Source organism: Hypanus sabinus, chromosome 9 (assembly GCF_030144855.1).
Source record: "Hypanus sabinus isolate sHypSab1 chromosome 9, sHypSab1.hap1, whole genome shotgun sequence".
NCBI classification, from domain to species: Eukaryota; Metazoa; Chordata; class Chondrichthyes; order Myliobatiformes; family Dasyatidae; genus Hypanus; species Hypanus sabinus.
This window is the reverse complement of record NC_082714.1, coordinates 157,263,243-157,286,008: the sequence shown is the minus strand read 5'-3', so window position 1 is coordinate 157,286,008 and position 22,766 is coordinate 157,263,243. Positions and strand designations below refer to the sequence as shown.

General features: G+C 41.5%; 1 protein-coding gene across 1 annotated transcript in view; it reads left to right on the top strand.

Annotated features, from left to right (window-relative positions):
* LOC132400128 (deoxynucleoside triphosphate triphosphohydrolase SAMHD1-like) overlaps nt 1-22,766 on the top strand; it is an 83,779-nt gene that overhangs the window by 49,709 nt on the left and 11,304 nt on the right. Inside the window, 6 exon segments of the mRNA XM_059981203.1 lie at nt 480-491; nt 5,197-5,297; nt 7,280-7,388; nt 8,973-9,064; nt 9,677-9,792; nt 16,008-16,147. Of these exon segments, the coding sequence (XP_059837186.1) occupies nt 480-491; nt 5,197-5,297; nt 7,280-7,388; nt 8,973-9,064; nt 9,677-9,792; nt 16,008-16,147 (570 nt within the window).

Genomic DNA, 22,766 nt, shown 5'->3' with positions numbered 1-22,766 from the left:
TTCCACCAGCATTTTGTGTGTGTTGTTGTTTGAATTTCCAGCATCTGCAGATTTCCTTGTGTTTGCTCATTAAATAATTGAATTAATGTTTTTGCCTCCTGATCACTACTATTCATTTGCATGATGTGGCTGTCACTGCCGTCGTTGGACTTGTCCAGCGTTAGTAGACCTGGATTTGAGGAAGCAGCGATGAGTCAGTCTCAGACATAAAGTGTGGAGCCATTGGCTAGAGGACCAGAGAGGAGGTTCTGGCGATGAGAATGTGGTTCCTTCATTGTATGAGTCAAAAGCATTCTTATGGGGGAGGGTGAAAATCCAGAGGTCATGTCTAATGCTGGTATAAATTACATAGGCAGGAGGGGTGACAAGGTCCTGTAGGGTGGGTTCAAAGGTTTATGTGCTATATTAAAGGAGAGGTTCTCCATGATGGTGATTTCAGGATTGCTGCCAGTGCCACGAGCTAGTAAGGCCAGAAATAGGAAGATAATGTAGTTTAACACATGGCTAAGGAGATGGTGCAGGAGGGAGGGCTTCACATTTCTGGATCATTGGGCTCTCTTGAGGGGAAGGTGAGAGTTGTATAGAGAGGCGAGTTTGCACCTGTACTGGAGGGGGACCAATAATCTTTCTTGAAGATTTGCTAGTGCTGCTCTGGGGAGTTTATACTAGAGTTGCAGGGGAATGGGAACCAGAGTACTAGGGTAGCTACTGGATGGGCTGTGGGGAATGAAGATGTTAAGCCTACATACAAACCCGGGAAACAGAACATTGATCCTGGTGAGACTAATGTTCCGAGCTGCATCTATTTCAATGCAATGTGTAATGTAGGCAGTGAGACTTGGCTGCGGTAGGGCCAAGACTGGCAGCTCAGTGTTCCAGCCTTCTGGTGTTTTAGACATGATAGAGGGGCAGGTAGAGGAGGAGGGGTGGCATTATTAGTCAGTGAAAATGTCACAGCTATACTGAGACAAGGCTCTCCTACTGAAACTCTATGGGTGGAACTGAGGGTAAGTAAAGAATGACTGCATTAACATGATTATATTACAGACCACCCAATAGTCAGCACAGATTTAAAGGAACAGATTTGTAGAGAGATAACAGACATGCAGAAAAATAAGGCAGTGATAGTAGGAGATTTTAACCTTTCACATATTGACTGGGTCTCCCAAACTATGAAAAGACTGGATGAGATAGAGTTTGTCAAGTGTGCTCAGGAAGATTTCCTTAATCAATATATATAAGGGTCTGAGCAGCATTTATTTCAATGCAAGAAGTATTGTAGGAAAGGCGGATAATAGTGCTGAAGATGAGGGAGTTAGTTTACCAACAGAGGCATTGTATTGTGAGGAAAGGCTCTGCCTAGGACAAACTTGCAGTCAACATGATGAGTTGCAACATAAAAGCAGACAAAATCGTAAAGGGTGTTTACAGGACGGAAGGTGTTATATTTGCATTCGCGCAGTATACGGAATGTGATAGATGAACATGCAACACAATTACAGATTGGCAGGTATGATGTTGTAGGCATCACGGAGTCATGGCTGAAAGAAGATTACAGCTGGGAGCTTAATGCCAAGGCAGAGCGGACAGTTTTGCTCTCTTGGTAAAAATGAAATCAAATCATTAGAAAGAGGTGACATGGGGTAGGAGGCGTTGAATCATTGTAGATAGAGCTAAGGAACTGCAAAGGTAGAAAGACCCTGATGGGAGTTGCATACAGACCCCCAAACAGTAGTAAGAATGTGACCTACAAATTAAAATGGGAGATAGAAAACGCATGCCTAAAGGACAATGTTACAATTGTCATGAAAGATTTCAACATGCAGGTAGATTGGGAAAAATAGGTTGGTGCCGGATTCCAGGGGAGGGAGTTTCTAGAGTGCCTATGGGATGGCTTTTTAGAGCAGCTCGTGGTTGAGCCCACTAGGGGAGCTGCTGTTCTGCATTAGGTGTTGTGCAGTAAACAAGAGCTGATGGGAGAGCTTAAGGTAAAAGAGCCCCTGGGGGTAAGTGATCATAACATGAATGAATTTACTCTGAAATTTGAGAAGGAGAAGCTAAAGTCAAATATATCAGTAATACAGTGCAGTGAGAGGAATTACAGTGTCATGAGAGTAGAATTGGCCAGAATTGATTTGAAAAGAATACCAGCAAGGATAATGGCAAAGCAGCAATGGCTGGAATTTCTGGAAGTAATTTGGAAGGCACAGGATATATACATTCCAAAGAGGAAGAAGTATTCTAAAGGCAAGATGACACACTGTGGCTAACAAGAGAAGTCAAAAGGCCAAAGGGAGGGCATATAACAGAGCAAAGATTAGTGGGAAGTTAGAGGATTGGCAGACTTTTAAGAACCAACGGAAGGCAAATAAAGAAGTCATTAAGAAGGTAAAGCTGCAATGTGAAAGTAAGCTAGACAATAATATTAAAGAGGATATCAAGTTTCTTCAGATACATAGGGTGTTAAATGGAGGTGAGAGTGGATATCGGACCACTGGAAAATAATTCTGGAGATGTATTAATGAGGGATGAGGAAACATCTGATGAACTGAATAAGTATTTTGTATCAGTCTTCACTGTGGAAGACACTAGCAGAATGGTGGAAATTCCAGGTGTCAGGGGTTATGAAGTGTGTGAAGTTACTATAACTAGAGAGATGGTTCTTGGGAAACTGAAAGGTATGAATATAGATAAGTCATCTGGACCAGATGGTGGACACTCAGGGTTTTGAAGGAAGTGGCTGAAGAGGTGGTGGAGGCATTAGTAATGATTTTTAAAGAATCGCTAGGATTCTGGAATGGTTCCAGAAGACTGGAAAATTGAAAAGTCATTCCACTCTTCAAGAAGAGAGATAAGTAGAAGAAAGAAAACTAGAGGCCAGTTACTCTAACATCAGTGTTGGATGTTGGAGTCGATTATTAAGGATAAGGTCTCAGGGTACTTGGAGGCACATGATAAAATAGGCCATAGTCAGCATGGTTTCCTCAAAGGAAAAACTTGCCTACAAAGCTGTTGGAAGTCTTTGAAGAAATAATAAGCAGGGTAGAGAAAGGAGTATTGGTTGATGTTGTGTATTTGGATTTTCAGAAGGCCTTTGACAAGGTGCCACACATTAGGCTTCTTAACAAGCTACAAACGCATGGTATTACAAGAAATATTCTAGCATGGATAAAGCAGTGGCTGATTGGCAGGTGGTAAAGAGTGGGAATAAAGAGAGCCTCTTCTGGTCGTCTACCCATGACTGTAATGTTCCGCAGGGTCTGTGCTGGGACCAATTCTTTTTACATTATATATCAATAATTTGGATGTTGGAATTGATGGCTTTGTTGCGATGTTTGCAGATGATATGAAATAGGTGGAGGGGCAGATAGTTTTGAGGAGCTAGAGGCTACAGAAGGACTTAGTAATATTAGGAGAATGGGCAAAGAAATAGCAGATGGCATATAGTGTCAGGAAGTGTATGGTCATGCACTTTGGTAGGAGAAATTAGGCAGGTGACAGAAATGTGTGCAGGGGAATATTTTAGATACAGTGATTATAATTTTAAAAATTTCAAGGTTATTATGGAGAAACTTAGGACTGGTTCCTGAGTTGCAATTCAAAATTGGAGAAAGGCTAACTTAGATGGCATCAGAAAGTATCTGGAAGTGTGAATAAACGCAAGAACTTCTGCAAGTACTGGAAAACCTGGAGGAACACTACAGATCAGGCAACATCCATGGAAAGAAATAAGTCAACATTTCAGGTTGAGTCTCTTCATCAGGATTGGAGAGGAAGCAGGTAGCAGCCAGAATAAGAAGGTGAGGGGAGGGAAAGAGTACAATATGGCAGATGATAGGTGAAATGAGGAGAGAGGGAATGAAGTAGCAATCTTAGAGGTGATAGGTGGAAGAGGTACGGCTCTGAAGAAGACGGAATCTGATTGGAGAGAACGGTGAACCATGGCCAAAAGTAAATGAGGAGGGGCACTAGAGGGAGATGATGGGCAGGTGAGGAGAAGAGAAGTAATAGGGGACCCAGAATGGGGAGTGGAAAAAGAGAGAAGGGGGAGAGGGAGAAATTACTGGACATTATTGAAATTGATGGTCATGCCAACAGATTGGACATTACCAGACAAAACATGAGTTGTTGCTCCTCTATGTTGAGTGTGGCCTCATTGCAGCGGTAGAAGAAGCTATGAACTGACATGTCAAAATGAGAATTCAAATCGAAATGGATGGCCATGGCAAAATCCCAAATGTGCTTGATGAATTGGTTCCCCCAATTAACATCAACTCTCACAGATGTCTCAGGGGTTGAACCAGAGTACTGGATACTATAGATGATCTGTCAGACCTACAGGTAAAGTGTTGCCTCACATGAAAGGACTGTCTGGGGCCCTGAATGATGGTGAGGGAGGAGTAAGAGTAAGTGCCAGGAGGGAGGTAAGTAGGGAGAGACAAGTGGACAAGGGATTCACATAGAGAGTAATCCCTGTTGAATCTGGGACAGGGAAAATGGGCTTTGCAGAAGTTATGGAGAATGCTGGCATGGATGAAGAGGCTCATGGGGTGGTAGGTAAGGTCCAGCGGAACTCTATCCTCACTATTCTGGAGGGAAAATGGGGTGAGGGTAGATGTGCAAGAATTGAAGAAGACGCATTGATGGTAGATGATGGAAACGCTGTTCTCTGAAGGAGGAGGACATGTCAGCTGTTCCAGACCTGAAAGCCTCATCCTGAGAGCAGATACAGAGACAGAGGATCTGAGAAAAGAGAATAGCATGTTTACAAGTAACAGGGTGGGAAGCTTTTGAGTCAAGGTAGCTGTAAGAGTCAGTAGCTTTATGATAGATGGTCTAACTCCAGGGAAGGAGAGAGATCGATAAATGGGAGAGAAGTGTCAGAGATGGACCAAGTAAAGACCAGAGAATGATGTGGATGTAGAAGGCAAAGCTGATGAAATTGCAGAGTTCAGCATGGGTGCAGGAAGCAGCACCAACGCAGTCATCGAGGCAGCATAGAAAGAAGTAGGAAATATTATGAGTATAGTATTTGGATATGCTACATCTCATCCTGGGCCAGTACAGTTTGGTTTTCCCACTGGGGTTGCATTCGGTCTGTGTGATGTGGAGGGAATGAGGGAGAGCCTGAGTGGTGGATCCATCTTCACTCCCTGTGCACTGCTCACCACTAACTCTGCTATCTAGTCTCCCCAGTGGCCGTACAAGGGTCGTCCTAAGGAGAAAAGCTTTCTGTATGAAATCGTTGCCAATAAGCGAACTGGGATTGATGTCGATAAGTGGGATTATTTGGCCAGGTATGTAGGCCTCTTTGTAGTCTTCATCAACTGCTTATGAGCGTTTCATCATCTCTGACTTTTCTCAGTAGGACCACACCTGGAACATGGGAAAGTTAATTTGGACCAGGTTTAATTGTTTCTGCTGGGAGCTTTCAGTTTGAAAATTAGAAATGGCCAAGTCATGGTCAAGTTCAGTCCTGCCGATGGGTTTCGGCCCGAAATATCGTCTGTACTCTTTTCCACAGATGTTTCCTGGTCTGCTGCATTTCTCCAGCATTTTGTGTGTTGCTACAGATTTTCTCTTGTTTGAAGTTGTGTGTGTGCACATGTGTATGAGTGTGTGTGTGTTTTCCATTACCTCTTACACCCACCATTGCAAGAAGCTCACAGATCTTAGCCTTCACCCACCCTGCCTTGTGTAGCTGGATCCTGGACTTCCTGTCAGATCTCCGGAAGGTGGTAAGAGTGGGCTCCCTCACCTCTGCCCCTTTGACCTGCAACACAGGTGCCCCTCAGGACTGTGTACTAAGCCCCCTCCTTTACTCTCTGTATACACATGACTGTGTCGCCACCCACAGCTTCAATCTGCTTATTAAATTTGCTGACGACACTACATTGATTGGCCTAATCTCAAATAATAATGAGGCAGCTTACAGAGAAGAAGTCATCACTCTGACACAGTGGTGTCAAGAAAACAACATCTCCCTCAATGTCGCAAAAATAAGGGAGCTGGTTGTAATGGAGACAGGTTAGCCCCTATTGACATCAACGAATCTGGGATTGAGAGGGTGAACAGCTTTAAGATCCTCCGCATAAACATGACAGAGGATCTCACATGGTCCTATACATACCTGCTAAGTGGTGAAAAAGGCATTACAGTGCCTCTTTCACCTCAGACAGTTGAAGAATTTGGTATGGACCCCCAAATCCCAAGAACTTTCTATAAGGGCACGATTGAGAGCATCCTGACTGGCTGCGTCACTGCCTGGTATGGGAACTGCACTTCCCTCAATTGTTTGACTCTGCAGAGAGTGGTGTGGACAGCCCAGTGCATCTGTAGATGTGAACTTCCCACTATTCAGGACATTTACAAAGATGGGTGTGTAAAAAGGATCACTGGGGACCCGAGTCACCCTAACCAAAAACTGTTCCAGGTGCTACCCTCCAGGAAATGGTACCACAGCATAAAAGCCAAGACCAACAGGCTCTGGGACAGCTTCTTCCACCAGGCCATCAGACTGATTAATTCATGCTGACACAACTGCATTTCTATATTATATTGACTGTCCTGTTGTACATGCTATTTCTTATAAATTTCTGTAAATTGCACATTGCACATTTAGACGTAAAGATTATTATTCTTCATGTATATGAAGGATGTAAGTAATGAAATTTGATTTAATTTAATTCAATTCAGTTCAGAAAGCTGAAGAAATTCAACATATTTCCCATTGATCCTCACGGATTTTTGTTGATGCACCATAGCATCCTGACTGGATCACAGTTTGATATGGAAATGCTCTGTGGAATTGCAGAGAGATGCAGCCACATCTCTGGCCAGCATGAAACCCGGGCTTCCTTGTCATGGACTTTGGGAAATCAAAGACCCCTCCCACCCTGGACATTCTCTCGCCTTCTCCTTCCATTGGGCAGAAGATGGAAAAGCCTGATATCGTACCACCATGTTCAGACAGCTTCATTCTCCTGTTATCAGAATTATGAACAGTCCTACTGAATGATAAAGATGAACTCTTGATCTCTTAATCTATCTTGTTGCAACCCTCCCACTACACTTGTCTGCATGCACTTTCTCTGTAACTATCTGCATTCTAAGATTGTTTTTCCCTTTCTCCCACTTTGACATAGTCGTCTTTTAGAACAATGTGATTGGATGGAAAGTGACACTGAAGCTTTTAACTGCATCTCAGTACATGTCACAATAAACCAGTTACCAATGACACGACAGAGGATGCTATTAATGTGTTTTCTTATCTCTGAAGGGACAATTACCATCTTGGAATCCAGAACAACTTTGATTATCAATGCATCCTGAAGTATGTTCGAGTCTGTGAAGTCAACAATATGAAGATCATATGCGTTCGAGATAAGGTGATGAATGTTTTGAGAAGCCGCGTAGTCTCTTGAGTTTGGTTTGAAAATCCTTGGCTTATCCAGACTGAGCTAATTGTAACGATTGTACATTGTCAGTCAGAAATATTATCTCAAAGGTACTTATACTAGCAGTATTGAGAAGTACACACAAAAGATTCTGCAGATACTGGAAGTCCAGAGTAACATCAACAAAGTGCTGAAGGAAGTAAGGAGGGCAGGCACCATCAATGGAGGGAAATAAAGAGTCAATGTTTTGGGCTGAGACCCTACATTAGGAGTAGAAAGGAAATGAGAAGAAGCCAGACTAAGAAGTTAGGGGGAAAGAGTAGAAGCTGGATAGGTGTAGTCAGCTGGGGGGAAGGTAGGTGAGTGGGGAAGGGGAGGTAAAGTGAGGAACTGAGTGTCAATAGGTGGAAAAGGTAATAGGCTGAAGAAGAAGACATCTGAGAGGAGAGGAGAGTGGAACATGGAGAAAAGGACTGAGGAGGAGCACCAGAGAGAGATGATGAATGAATGTGCACGGGGTTAAAGAGTCAGAGTACAGCAGAGATCTCAGAGGTGGATCATTGAGAAAGGTTTCACTAAGCTACAGTAGAAAAGAAGATTTAGACTTTAGGGTAGCCATAACTTAGACCAAGGGATAATGGTACTATTCTTAACAGTGAGGAGGAATACAGAGATCTTGGGATCCACATTCATAGCCCTCAAAGTTACTGCACTAGTTGATACGATTATTAAGAAGGAATTTGGTTTGTTGGTCTTCAGTAGTTGTGGGATTGAGTTCAAGAGCCACAAGGATATGGTTTTCTCCTGGATTGAAGGATGAGAGATGACTTGATAGAGGTATATAAGCTGATAAGAGGCATAGATAGAGTGAACAGCCAAAGACCTTTTACCACAGCAGAAATGGATAATACAAGGGGGCATAATTTTAAGGTGATTGTAGTGAAATATAGTTGGGTGTCAGAGGTAGGTTTGGCTTACTGGGAGAGTGGTGGGTGTGTGGACTGCTCTGTCAGGGGTTGTGTTAGAGGCAGATACATTATGGATATTTATGGTACTCTTAGATAGGCACAGATGGAAGGAAAACAGAGGGTTATGTAGGAGGAAAGTGTTGGATTGAGTGTGGAGTAGTTTCAATAGTCGGCACTGTGGTGTAATGGTCCATGCTCTCACTCATTCAGAACTTGCTGATCATTTAGAAATTCATCTGCAGATATAAAAACAATTTAAAGTTAAACATGGAAAATTAAGCAAAATGGGGAGGAGGGCCACAAATAACAGAAGTACAGAGGTTTAAGGGTGGTGTTTGGACATCGGTCAGTTTACAGGAATGGCTGTTGGATAATAATTTGAGATTAACATCCCTGAATGAATGGGGTTATGTGATGGAGCAGAGATATTGGTATCTGTCTGATCTGCTAACTGGGATAAAAGTATCATCATGAGATCGGTGACTAACTTGCACGTAGACACTCTTCAATGCCTGCAGTGTCATAGTGACAGGACCAGTCACTGCTGGGATCTGTTCCTGAAACAAACATGGTGATATGATCTCTCATTTTCTATCTTGCTCTACAGGTAGTTGGCAACTTATATAACATGTATAACACACGTTATAATTTACATCGCACGGCCTGTCAGCACAAAGTGGCCAACATCATTGAGAGCATGTGAGTATTCCTGAAGTGTGGCTGGTATGGTGCTTTTTATTCATTTTACACCCTTGTGTCCACCCACTCATCTTCTCCCAGCCCTTGTGCTGGTGAAGGGCACTGGCTTGTGTGAAAGGCACTGTGACCACACGGGTCAGCCTTTGGCTACTAACTGGCAGATAATTTGGTCACACCCTGATGCACCATCAATAACTCACACTGAGACGTAAGGCGAGATATCGGCTTTTATTGACTGGAAGAAGGAACCAGGAGTGAGTGTCTATCATACAATGTCCTGGAGACTGAGGCCGAGCGTCAGGCCTCAGATCTCCTTTAAACAGGGGCCTGTGGGAGGAGCCACAGGAGCAGTCAGCAGGGGGCGTGTCCCGACAGTCACATAGTTCACCACACACCCTTTACTAACCAGAATGTGGAGTGTTTGTTGCAGTGTTCACTCGGGTCTTGCTGATGAGTGGTGAATCTGAACACATGTTTCCTTACCCTTCCTCTCCCATAGCCCAAGTAAGCTGAAGCCATTCCCACATTCATTTCTTGTGTTTGCTGTCAACATCAGAAGGAGGCTGTGTGGACAACAGTACTGACACGATTCTCAACATGTTCATCCATTAGGATCACGGAAGCAATGGTGTTGGCAGATCCACACATCCTGATCAGCGGCTCGGGTGGGAGGCAGTATAGAATGTCAACAGCCATTGGTGACATGGAGGCTTACACCAAACTCACAGGTGAGTACTCTTGTCCTTAAGTTTGGTTAGAATTTACTCTTTAATCCTGGATGTTCACTTCACAGGACAAGACCATCCAGCTATTGCTACCTATTTGTGAGTGTCCACCAATAAATCCCACTGCCCTAGTCTTTCCCCTGTTGCCCGCCATTCTTTTGCTGTTTATTTGAAGATCAATTCCTTTTTTGCAGTTTTTTCTGGGCAAACTTGTCACCACTAAAGCCTGCTGCATTTTGTTATAAAATAGCGCCCCGTATTCTATCTGGGTAATCTTCAACCTAGCGCATGAACGTGGAATTCTCAAATTCCCAGTAACTGCTTCCCCTCTGTCCTTTGTCCGCTTTATTCTTTTCTCTCTGGTCCTGGTCCAACTGGCCTCCATCACCCTGCCTCTTTCCCCTTCCCTACTTGAGGATATTGCAGTTCTTCTCTTTGGATATTCAGTAATAGTTACAACCTCTTGACTGTTCAATTCTGGTATTCTTGGTGTAAAATTTCACTCTAAATTTCTTTCTCCATCTCAGAACCCACTTCTTAAGCTGGATTGATCATCTCCAAGGCCAAGTTCCTTGGGCTATAGATGCCATTACCAAAAAATAACACAAACTATTCCATCTGGGTTATCTCCAAACTGGCAAAATGAACATTGCATTCTCAAACTTCCAGTAACTGCTCTCTGTCTGTCCTTTCTCCCCTTTATTCTTTCCTTTATTCAGGCTAAAGGCAGCAACTGGTAAAACAGTTTTATACTCGGTAAGGGAAGATGGTTAGCATTGTTACATCCGTAGCCCCCTCTGTGAGAATCACAAGATCACCGGTGGGTTGGGTCAAGGGGCCCAGGAAATGAGAATGGGACGTGCAAAATGCCTCATTTCCCCGGTGATGTAAAGCTACGGGACATGGCCATTGTCTCTGGAAGACCAAGTTGTGTATTGAGTACTGTACTATTCATTGAAGCCCCTCAGGGGATGACCAGAGTGGGCTGGTTGAGGGATTGCATCATCCCAACCTGATTGACATCGGAGACCACATGAGGAAGTATAAAAGAGGGTCTGGGGAACAACGCCTTCAGACGCACCAGAAGAAACGTTAAGCAACCACGTAACAGCAGGAAGTCATCTGAAGGAAGCCACGTGCATTCGATTCCGTGGCTGGAACCACGGGAAAACAGCTTTTAGCTAACAACGGGGAAGCCCGCTACCCTGACTCAACGGATTGGCATCTTAAAAGACCTGGGGCAAGTTTAAACCGCATCACTTTTAAACCCAACAACGCTGCAGCTTGAACGAACTGATAGTGACTGTTATCTTTCCATCGGACAATACATTAACCCCTAGACAACGATAGAGCTATTTCTTATTAGTTATTATTATACCCGTGCTTAGATTTAGTATTGACGACATATATTATCTGTATGTTTGCATTAATCTTATTTTTGTGCCCTTTATCAATAAATATTTCTAAAAATAGTACCATCAAACTTCAACGGACCTCTCTATCTTTGCTGGTAAGTGATCCATTTACGGGAATTCGTAACAGCATCATGATGGTGTAGCTGTCATTTTGAAGAAAGCCATTGAGAAGTGCTTGCTGGAGTGGAAACCAATGAACAGTAGACTGATGAGAGTCAGGCTGAGAGGGAAGCAAGTGAACACGACTGTGATCCAGTGCTATGCTCCGACTAATGATAGTGATATTGAAGAAAGGTAAGTTTCTATGAGCAACTGCAATGGGAGGTAGAGTTAACACCATGCCATGGACCTCCCATCATCATGGGAGATCTAAACCCCAAAGTGGGGAATAACTAGGGCCTGTAATGTGCTGTAGATTTCTATGTTCTATCAACTTGCACTTCACTAGGGTCATGGGCACCATGGATCTGAAACAATGAATAACAATGGTGAAAGACTGTTAAAATTCTGTGCCATGAACTATCTGGTCAAAGGATGGACATTCTTTCCACAACATGAAATCCATAAACGGACGTGATGCTCACCCAGCGGACATGACAAGAACAGGCTGATCAACAGCCCACTCTAAGATGGCACTGGTGTACATTGGCGACTCTCAATGGGCCGCAGGAAATTGTACTAGTTTTCCTCTTAAGTATACTCCTTTTGAACCACTCTTATGGCATCTGCAGAATATAAATTTCCTCTTAACAACAGACAATGAAGTGACATCAATGATCTTCAGATCTCACGTTCAACAGTTGAACATGGACCAGTTAAGGGTAGTGGTGCCTTTAAGGGTCAACGACATGGCTGAAAACACGGCAGGAGAGATTGAATTCGAACCAGGCTGAAGTGCAGGGGGATGAGGCCTCCTCTACCCAGTATCTTGTTGGCGAATGTGCAGTCACTGGAAAATAAGGTTGACGATCTTAGGACAAGGCTGCTGTCTAAGAGACAGATAAGGCAGATCTCAGTTGTTGTTGCACTGAAACCTGGTTAAATATAGACACACCTGATGCAGTGGTATGACTGGGAAGGTTTTACAATTTTCAGAATATATCAAACCTTCAGCTCTGAGAAGGGAAAAGGTGGCAGCATAAGCATTTTAGTCAATTCTCTTAAGTAGATCAACGTTGGGGTTATTTCAACTTCTTGTCCCCTGAATGAGGACAATTAATGATTAAATGTAGACCATTGCACATGGAGATCTCATCTGTGATCCTGACTGCAGTTTACACACCACCAGCAGCTGATTATAAGCAAACATTTGTGAAACTGCAGGAAGCTGTCTGTGAACAAGAAACAGAACATCCTGATGCATTGTAAGTTATAGTCAGTGACTTTAACCAGGTCAGTTTGAAGGAAATTCTGCCCAATTATCACTAGCATGTCACCTGTTGCACCAGAGGTCCCAACGCACTAGATTACCGCTACACTACGATACAGAATGCCTACCGTTCATTCCGGAGACCATGTTTTGGCAAGTCGGATCATTTGGCTGCACCTCCACTACCTGAATACAGGCAGTGTCTAAAGAGCAAGACTCCAGAGATCAAGACAAGTAAGAGGTGGTTTCGGGAGGCAGAGGAACGGCTGCAGGATTGCCTTGAGTCAGTGAACTGGGCTGTGTTAGAACTCATCTGAGGTGCTGAGTGACTATGCCAGAGTCATTACAAACTTTATTAAAACAGCAATGGATGAGTGTGTCCCCACAAAATTCTTCAGGGTTTTTGCCAATCAGAAGCCCTGGATGAACAATGAAATCTGGAATGCTCTGAGAGCCGGATTAAAGGCATTCAAGTTTGGAGATCAAGGTGCAGGTATGATCTCTGCAAAGCTGTCTCTCAGGCAAAGTGGAGATTCCAGACTAGACTGGAATCAAAGAGGGATGTTCAACAGCTGTGGCAGGGTTTGAATGCTATAATGTCTGACAAAGTTAAATCTCGTGACATTGGGAACAGCAGAACTTCACTTCCGGCTGAGCTCAATGCCAAACGGTCGTCATTTCATACAGTGACCCTCCGGAACGAACTCTGTATTTTCTGGCCAAGAAGGATCTCCAACCATGCCCTTCTCTTTCAGTGTCATCAAGAGAACGGCCACAATCATCATGAGGAGACATTGGAGATGGATTTGGCACATGATGATAAGAGAGGCCAACTCCATCATCAAGACAGAACTTCACTGGACCCCTGAAGGGTGGAGGAAACACAAGAGACCAAAGTCAACTTGATGCCACATCACTGAGGCAGAAATGAGGACCCTGAGTTACATCTGGGGCACAATAGAGAAGATGGCCATGGACAGACAGAGACAATGGACCTTCTTTGCTGCCCTAAACACCAGCTGGGTAATAGGCAGTAACTGCAAAATAAAACAAATTATACACAATCAATCTGGTCATAGTATTGGTAAATGGGGTGACTAGGCTTGTGTCAGCTGCTTCAAGAACCAAATGGTTGAGGAACCGTGGCTGTTCCGGAACTTCACTACGTACACATCACTGCACCTTCTGATTACTCCTCCAGGCGGAAGGGAATGAGACCTTCCCTTCAAACAAGTGAAGAAAGTAAGAATCCAGAGTAACAGAAGGCCATTTGGCCCATCGAACATTCTCTACTATTGAAGACCATGGCAGAAATTCTATCTCTGCACCATCACTGTATTCCTTGATTCCCTTACAAAAGTCCACATCTGTTTGCAATGTACTCAGCGGATGGGTATTCCATTGACAATCATGCTGTGCCATGGAATTGAATTCCAAGAGTTGCTTGACTTCATTTATCATGTTATGGTTGGTCTCAGGGTCTGCAGTCTAAAACTATAACATTGAGAGATTTTAAGCAGAAAAGTGTACATCACTAACCACTTTTCTAAATGAATGTAAAATTATTCCTTTTTGTTTGGAAAAGTACAAACTCCTTGGACGCAGAACTCGGAGGAGACTGTTAACAACAGGACGTCCGGTCTCCTGGCATTCAGGATGAGTTAGTAAATTGGATTTTACATCGGCTTCATAGGTGAACCCTGAGAGTAGTTTGTAAATTGTTGCCTCGCTAACTGGAGGCCTGTGACTAGTGTGGCGCAGGGATCGGTGCTGAGTCCGTTGTTGTCTGTCAGCATTCTGCAGTTCAGCTCATTTAGAGGATGATAAGTAATATTTTGATTTCTGTACTGCTATTCTTAGAAACATAGAAGCACAGAAAGCCGACAGCACAACAGAGTCCCTTTGATCTACAAAGTTGTGTCGAACATGTCCTGACCTGAGAAATTACTAGGCTTATCCACAGTCCTCTACTTTTCTAAGCTCCATGTACCTATCCAAAAGACCCTATCGTATCCGCCTACACCACCGTTGCCAGCAGCCCGTTCCACACACTTACCACTCTCTGAGTGAAAAACTTACCCCTGATATCTCCTCTGTACCTACTCCCCAGCACCTTAAACCTGTGTCCTCTTGCGGCAACCATTTCAGCCCTGGGAAAAAGCCTCTGACTATCCACACAATCAATGCCTCTCATCATCTTATACACCTCTATCAGGTCACCTCTCATCTTCCGTCACTCCAAGGAGAAAAGGCCAAGTTCACTCAACCTGTTTTCATAAGCCATGCTCCCCAATCCAGGCAACGTCCTTGTAAATCTCTCCTGCACCCTTTCTATGGCTTCCACATCCTCTCTGTAGTGAGCTGACCAGAACTGAACACAGTACTCCAAGTGGGGTCTGACCAGGGTCCTATATAGCGGCAACATTACCTCTCAGCTCCTGAACTCAATGTGTTTGTGCTAGTTCCAATCGTGTTTACTTGTGGCCTTGCACATGTGTGTCATCTCATTGGTTTAGGAATATATATGGAGGGTTATGGGCTGAATGCAGGTCGGTGGGACTAGGTGAGAGTAAGCGTTCGGCACGGACCAGAAGGGCCGAGATGGCCTATTTCTCTGCTGTAATTGTTAGATGGTTATATATGTGAAACCCTGACCTGAACCAGGAAAAAACACATAATGAATTTTTAAATAATTTTAAGAATTTAAAATAAATAATAATAATAGATATCATCCTCTAAATGAGCTGATCTGTGGAATGCCAACAGACTTTCACGCAGCCTCTCCTCTCTCTAATCTGTCTAATTCTGACTCGACATACTCTGATTCTCTCAATGTACTGTTCCCTGTCACAATGCTAACCACCAGCCGTGGTCTAGCCTTAGACAAAACACTCAGCTCTTGCACCAAGCAGGTGCCCCTTTTATACCCGTAAAAGCCCCTTACACTGGCACTGTTCCATGTGCTTGATACATGCACCATGAATTCAGTTTCTAGTGAAAGTCATGTTTTCACCATCTTCCACTGTTATGGCTGTACATGTGTACTCCCTTAATTTTCTCAAACTTTGCTGTGGACTGGGTCTCTTGTACTCTCCTAAATAATCCCGCTGCAAATTAGCACCATTTTGTCTTTTAGACTTCCTTTTTATTTTAGTGTATACCAAGTAGGAATCACCTTGAACATTTTCCTTACAAGACTATGGTACAGGTACGGGCCAAAGTGACTCGACAGAATAACAGTTTGGCATGTACAAGGTAGGCCTGGGTCTGTGCTGCATTGCTCTATAACTGTCGAACTCTATTGCTAATAGGTACGAATCACACATTTATCTTCCTAATTCACTTTAAGTCAACCAGAAACAAAAGTTTGTTAGATCAATGCAATTACATGTTGTTATAATGTTTTTCTTTGATATTGTATTTTGTTTTTACAGACAGTATCTTTGAACAGATTCTGAATTCCTCTCAAACTGAGCTGGAAGAGGCACGGACAATCCTGAACAACATCATAAACCGCAACCTGTACAGATGTATTGGGCAGACACAGGCTGAACAACGGAAAACTATTGAACAGGTAATTATTACTCGGGCTGGTATTCTCTGCCTCAACTCTCTATATTACTCCAACAACCAGAAGGCAGTGAACCTTCCCTTGAAATGAGCTGAGATTGGAAGAGTCCAGTGTAATAGTAATCCTTTTAGCCCTTTGAAGTTCTCTGCTATTCAGCATTATGGCTGTTCTACCTCAGCATCATGTTCCTGTACCACTCCAACACTCTTGATTCAAGCCTGCTCTGCCATGTTGTCGTGGCTGATGCATTTCTCTCAATTTCCTGCCTTCTCCCATATCCCTTCAGGCACTGACTCATCTGCCCCAAGTATACCCCAATGACTTGGCCTTCACAGCTGCATGTGGCAATAAGTTCCACATATTTACCACACTCTGGCTAAAGAAATACCTCCTTATCTCTGTTCTCAATGGACGTACCTCTATTCTCGTCTTAGACTCCCACAACTGATGAAACATCCTCTCCAAGCCTATTCTGTGCAGACCTTTTTAATATTTTTTAGGTTTCTCTGAGATCTCCCATCATTCTTCTGAATTCCAGTGATTTTTGGCCCAGAGTCATGAAATGCTCCTCATATGATGAGCCTTTCGATCCTGGAATCATTTTTGTGAACCTCCATTGAAATGTCTCCAACGACAGCAGATCCTTTCTGCGATAAGGGGCTCAAGAACGCTCGCAGAACTCCAAATGAGGCCTCACCAGCACTTTAACATTAACAGTAACAGCCTTAACATTGCATTCTTGCTTTTATATTATAATCCTCTCCTCACCCTAGCTCTGAGATCTTTGCTTTTATTTACTGGAGACTATATGTTTGCCAGCAGGATAGTTGATATTGTGAGTCTAAAGCTCCATTTTCTTAAACGCATTTGTATTCCTGACCTGCAGCCACGTTTCCAACACGAATCCAGTGAGAAGTACAGCTACAATCAGCTTTGTTTCCATTGGTTTTAAGCAGTGATAGATTATTGAATTGCACTGCAACATCTTTATTAACTGTACAGATCTTGGACATATAATAACAGAGTTGTCATGATGGGAGATTTTAATTTCTGAAATATTGATTGACATCTCCCTAGAGCAAGGGGTTTAGATGAGGTGGAGTTTGTTAGGTGTGTTCAGGAAGGTTTCTTGACATAATATGCAGATAAGCCTACAAGAGGAGAGACTACTTGATTTGGTATTGGGAAATGAACCTCGTCACGTGTCAGATCTCTCAGAATTTGGGAGAGCATTTTGGAGATAATGATCATAATTCTATCTCCTTTACAATAGTATTAGAGAGAGATAGGAATAGACAAGTTAGAAAAATGTTTAATTGGAGCAAGGGGAATTATGAGGCTATCAGGCAGGAAATTGGAAGCTTAAATTGGAAACAGATGTTCTCAGGGAAAAGTACAGAAGAAATGTGGCAAATGTTCAGAGGATATTTGTGTGGAGTTCTGCATAGGTATGTTCCAATGAGACAGTGAAGTTATGGTAGGGTACAGGAACTGTGGTGTACAAAGGCTGTAATAAATCGAGTCAAGAAGAAAAGAAAAGCTTATAAAAGTTTCAGAGATCTAGGTAATGTTAGAGATCTAGAAAATTATAAGGCTAACAGGAAGGAGCTTAAAAAGGAAATTAAGAGAGCCAGAAGGGGCCATGAGAAGGCCTTGGCGAGCAGTATTAAGGAAAACCTCAAGGTATTCTACAAGTATGTGAAGAGCAAGAGGATAAGACATGAAAGAATAGTACCTATCACGTGTGACAGTGGGAAAGTGTGTATGGAATCGGAGGAGATAGCAAAGGTACTTAAAGAATACTTTATTTCAGTATTCACTATGGAAAAGGATCTTGGTGATTGTAGGGATGACTTGCGGCAGACTGAAAAGCTTGAGCATGTAGATATTAAGAAAGAGGATGTGCTGGAGCTTTTGGAAAGCATCAAGTTGGATAAGTCACCGGGATCAGATCAGATGTACCCCAGGCTGTTGTTGGAGACGAGGGAGCAGATTGCTGAGCCTCTGACGATGATCTTTGAATCATCAATGGGGACAGGAGAGGTTCCAGAGGATTGGAGGGTTGCGGATGTTGTTCCTTTATTCAAGAAAGGGAGTAGAGATAGCCCAGGAAATTATAGACCAGTAAATCTTACTTCAGTGGTTGGTATGTTGATGGAGAAGGTCCTGAGAGGCAGGATTTATGAACATTTAGAGAGGTATAATATGAGTAGGAATAGTCAGCATGGCTTTGTCAATGGCAGGTAGTGCCTTACGAGCCTGATTGAATTTTTTGAGGATGTGACTAAACACATTGATGAAGGAAGAGCAGTAGATGTAGTGTATATGGATTTCAGCAAGGCATTTGATAAGGTACCCCATGCAAGGCTTATTGAGAAAGTCAGGAGGCATGGGATCCAAGGGAACATTGCTTTGTGGATCCAGAACTGGCTTGCCCACAGAAGGCAAAGAATGGTTGTAAATGGATCATATTCTACATGGTGGTCGGTGACCAGTGGGGTGCCTCAGGGATCTGTTCTGGGACCCTTACTCTTTGTGATTTTTATAAGTGACCTGGATAAGGAACTGGAGGGATGGGTTAGTAAGTTTGCTGATAACATAAACGTTGGAGGTGTTGTGGATAGTGTGGAGGCCTGTCAGAGGTTACAGCGAGACATTGAGAAGATGCAAAACTGGGCTGAGAAGTGGCAGATGGAGGTCAACCCAGATAAGTGTGAGGTGGTTCACTTTGGCAGGTCAAATATGATGGCAGAATATAGTATTAAGACCCTTGGAAGTGTGAAAGATCAGAAGGATCATGAGGTCCGAGTCCATAGGACACTCAAAGCAGATGCGCAGGTTGACTATGGTGTATTGGCTTCCATTAATCATGGAATTGAATTTAGGAGCCAAGAGGTAATGTTGCAGCTGTATAGGACCCTGGTCAGACCCCACTTGGAGTACTGTGCTCAGTTCTGGTCGCCTCACTACAGGAAGGATAGAAAGGGTGCAGGGGAGTTTTACAAGGATGTTGCCTGGATTGGGGAGCATGCCTTATGCCACAGGTTGAGTGAACTCGGCCTTTTCTCCTTGGAGTGACAGAGGATGAGGGGTGACCTGATAGAGGTGTATAAGATGATGAGAGGTAGGTCTCAAGATGGCGCTTATGGAGTAAACTGCTGTTTGGCTTTGCTCCAAACCTTTTACGTCTTTTTAACCTACAAACACCCCTTAAATGATCTTTTTATATTTATTCTGAAGGGGTCTAAACATACAGAACTTTTCTTTTTAACTATTTGAACTATTTTCAACTCGCTGAAATGTCTAAAGCAAAAGAATCAAAACAGACGAAAGAACCGATAACTTTAGAAACAATTGCGAAGCTTATAGAAGATAAATTTGAAGGACCGGAGAGAAAAATAACCGTAAAGCTCACTGCGTTTGATGAGCGTTTAAAATCATTCGAAGAAAAACTTCAAACACTTACACTGGAATTACAAAAACAACAAGCAAGTATTTTGGCTCTTGAAGAAGCCGCTCGCAAGAAAGATCGTATAATTGAAACTTTGCAACAAGAGCAAACTTCGACTTCTCAACAGATGGATCGTTATAAATCTAAAATTACTGATCTTGAAAATCGCTCTCGAAGACAAAATCTTCGGTTAATTGGGATTCCGGAAAAATTTGAGAGCGGTGATCTTACCGTTTTCTTTTCTAAATTTCTAATGGATGTCTTTGGTTCAGAAGTACTGGACTCTCTTCCAATAATCGACCGTGCACACCGTGTCTCTCGCTTTCGTTCTGATTCAAATTTGAAACCACGACATGTAATTCTCCAGATCCATTACACTCATACCAAAGAGCGTCTGATTCGGGCAGCCCGGAAAAAGGGTATGATTAGCTTTCAAGAATTTAAGTTTCGTATTTTGGAAGATTATAGCCCTGAAGTTTTAATGGCAAGAATGGCTTTTAGAACAGTTATGTCGAAAATTCACCAGAAAGGCTACAAGCAAGCGCTGTTATTTCCAGCACACTTGAGAGTTACTTTTGAAGACGGAACTTTTCGGCTGTTTAAATCTCCAGCGGATGCTCAAAGCTTTTTGGAACAATGACACTTTATCGGGTTGACTAATGTAATAATTAGTCTATCGATTTGGATCTTTTACAGAATGATGTTTTTTTTTGGGTATGGCTTACATGTATTTTTTATATACGGTAAAAGTTCTTTTTTTTTGGCTTATTCTGACTTTATTATTTTTTGATATTATTAATCTATTAGCTTTAAAAATAACTTATTAGGGTTTTTTTAAGTTTGTATACGCTTTTTTATATTTTTAACATTTAAATATTAAGATTTAAAAAAATAAAATAAAATGGCGTTTCTTCTTCCCGACAGACTTTAGTGCTTGGAACGTCATATCCGTTTTGATGTGTTTGAAAGTTTTAAACTCTCATTTAAAATACCAATTTAGTATTATTCATTTATGGGTTTTATCAATTCAATTTTTTTAACCCTTTTGTTTTATATATATACATATAATACTAATTTTATATTTTAGCTTTTGTTATACTAACCCTTTCTTATAATATGGGTTGTTTGTATTTTTTTTTCAATTTTGTTTTTGTCTGAGTTGCCGTCTTGAGACACAGGGGTAATTTTAGTATTAGATTGCCTGCTTGCCTCTTTTTGGCTTTTTTCCTGGGGTTTCGAGGGTGGAGGGAGGGGAATTTTTCTTTTTCTTTTTTCTCTTTTTGCTTAGTTTTATTTCATGGGCTTATATGAAACTACAAAAATGGTTGCAGTGCCGTGACTTCCGGTTTCTCCTTGAACTCACTTCCTTCTTCCGGGTTCATGAGTTCACTTTTTTTTTAAACTTATGTGTTAACTGTAATACATATTGTCAATATGGATAGGATTATTAATTTTGTTTCTTGGAATACTAATGGTTTAAATCATCTGATCAAACAGAAAAAAATATTCAAAGTATTCCATAGAATGAATGCCAATGTTATTTTTGTGCAAGAGACTCATGTAAGGAAGGTGGATAGTCAACGCTTTTTTAGGTTTTGGAAGGACCAACAGTATCACTCAAATTCGCAAGCCAAAGAGGTGTTTCCATTTTTATAGACTCATCAACTTCTTTTATACATCATGAAACAATTTCAGATTCACAAGGTAGATTTTTGCTTATTACTGGTCTACTTTTTAATCAAAAAGTTGTTTTAGTTAATGTTTATGCTCCAAATACTGATTGTCCTGAATTTTTTAAATGCTTATTTACATCCTTTCCTAATCTGAATCAATATAGATTGATAATGGGTGGGGATTTTAACTGTTGTTTAAACCCTTTGATGGATGGATCCAAGCCCACCCAAATTCTTCCGAATAAATCAGCTTCTCTTATTAACTCTTTTATGATTGATTCAGCTGTTTGTGAAATTTGGCGTTTTCTACACCCTAATGACAAAGAGTTCTCATACTTTTCCCATGTTTATCATAATTACTCAAGAATTGATTACTTTTTCATTGATCACCATTTACTTATAGATGTTACTGATTGTAAATATGACTCTATTACCATATCTGATCATGCACCTCTGAAGTTAACTATTAAAATAACAGATTCATATATCAATGCTAAATTTTGGAGGTTTAATCCTATTTTATTGCAGGATTTAGACTTTGTTAACTTTATTAAACAACAAATTGATTTGTTTTGCTCAACAAATTCTACAGCAGAGATCTCTAGTGGAATTTTATGGGATACTTTTAAAGCATATATTCGTGGACAGATTATTTCATACTCTGCTGGAGTTAGGAAACAAACTAATTCTAAAATATTAACATTAGTTGATAAAATCAAAGCAATTGATAAGATTTATTCAATGACCCCTAGTAAAGAACTTTATAAAGAAAGAGTGGAACTTCAAATGGAGCATAGTTTATTATTATCCTCTTCGATTGAAAGTCAGTTAATTAAATCAAAAACCCAATTCTATATATATATATGGAGATAAGTCTGGTAAATTATTGGCTAACCAATTGAAAATTGTTTCAGATAAACGACAGATTACTAGGATTCGTAAACAAGATGATACTCTGACGACCGACCACTAAGAGATAAATAAAGCCTTTCAAGATTTTTATAATTCCTTATATCAATCAGAATTCACTAAGGACTTTTCTATAATAAATGAATTTTTAAGGAAATTGAATATTCCAAAAGTAACTGTTGAGGATAACGTATTTTTAGATACACCTATTATGGAGTCTGAAATAGAAAAGGCTATTTTTTCAATGAATTCTGGTAAAGCTTCTGGTCCAGATGGTTTTTCCGCAGAATTTTTAAAATCTTTTTCTTCTATACTTTCTCCTTGGCTTTGTAAAATTTTTAAAGATGCATTAAGTATAGGCAAATTACCACAATCTTTTTATGAAGCTTCTATTTCTTTAATTCTTAAAAAAGATAAAGACCCTACTGAATGTGCATCCTATCAGCCTATATCCTTGTTGAATACGGATTTTAAGATTTTTAGTAAAATTTTGACTATTAGATTAGAAAATATATTACCTCGAATTATTTCTGAAGATCAGACTGGATTTATTAAAAATCGCTATTCATCTTTCAACATTAGAAAATTA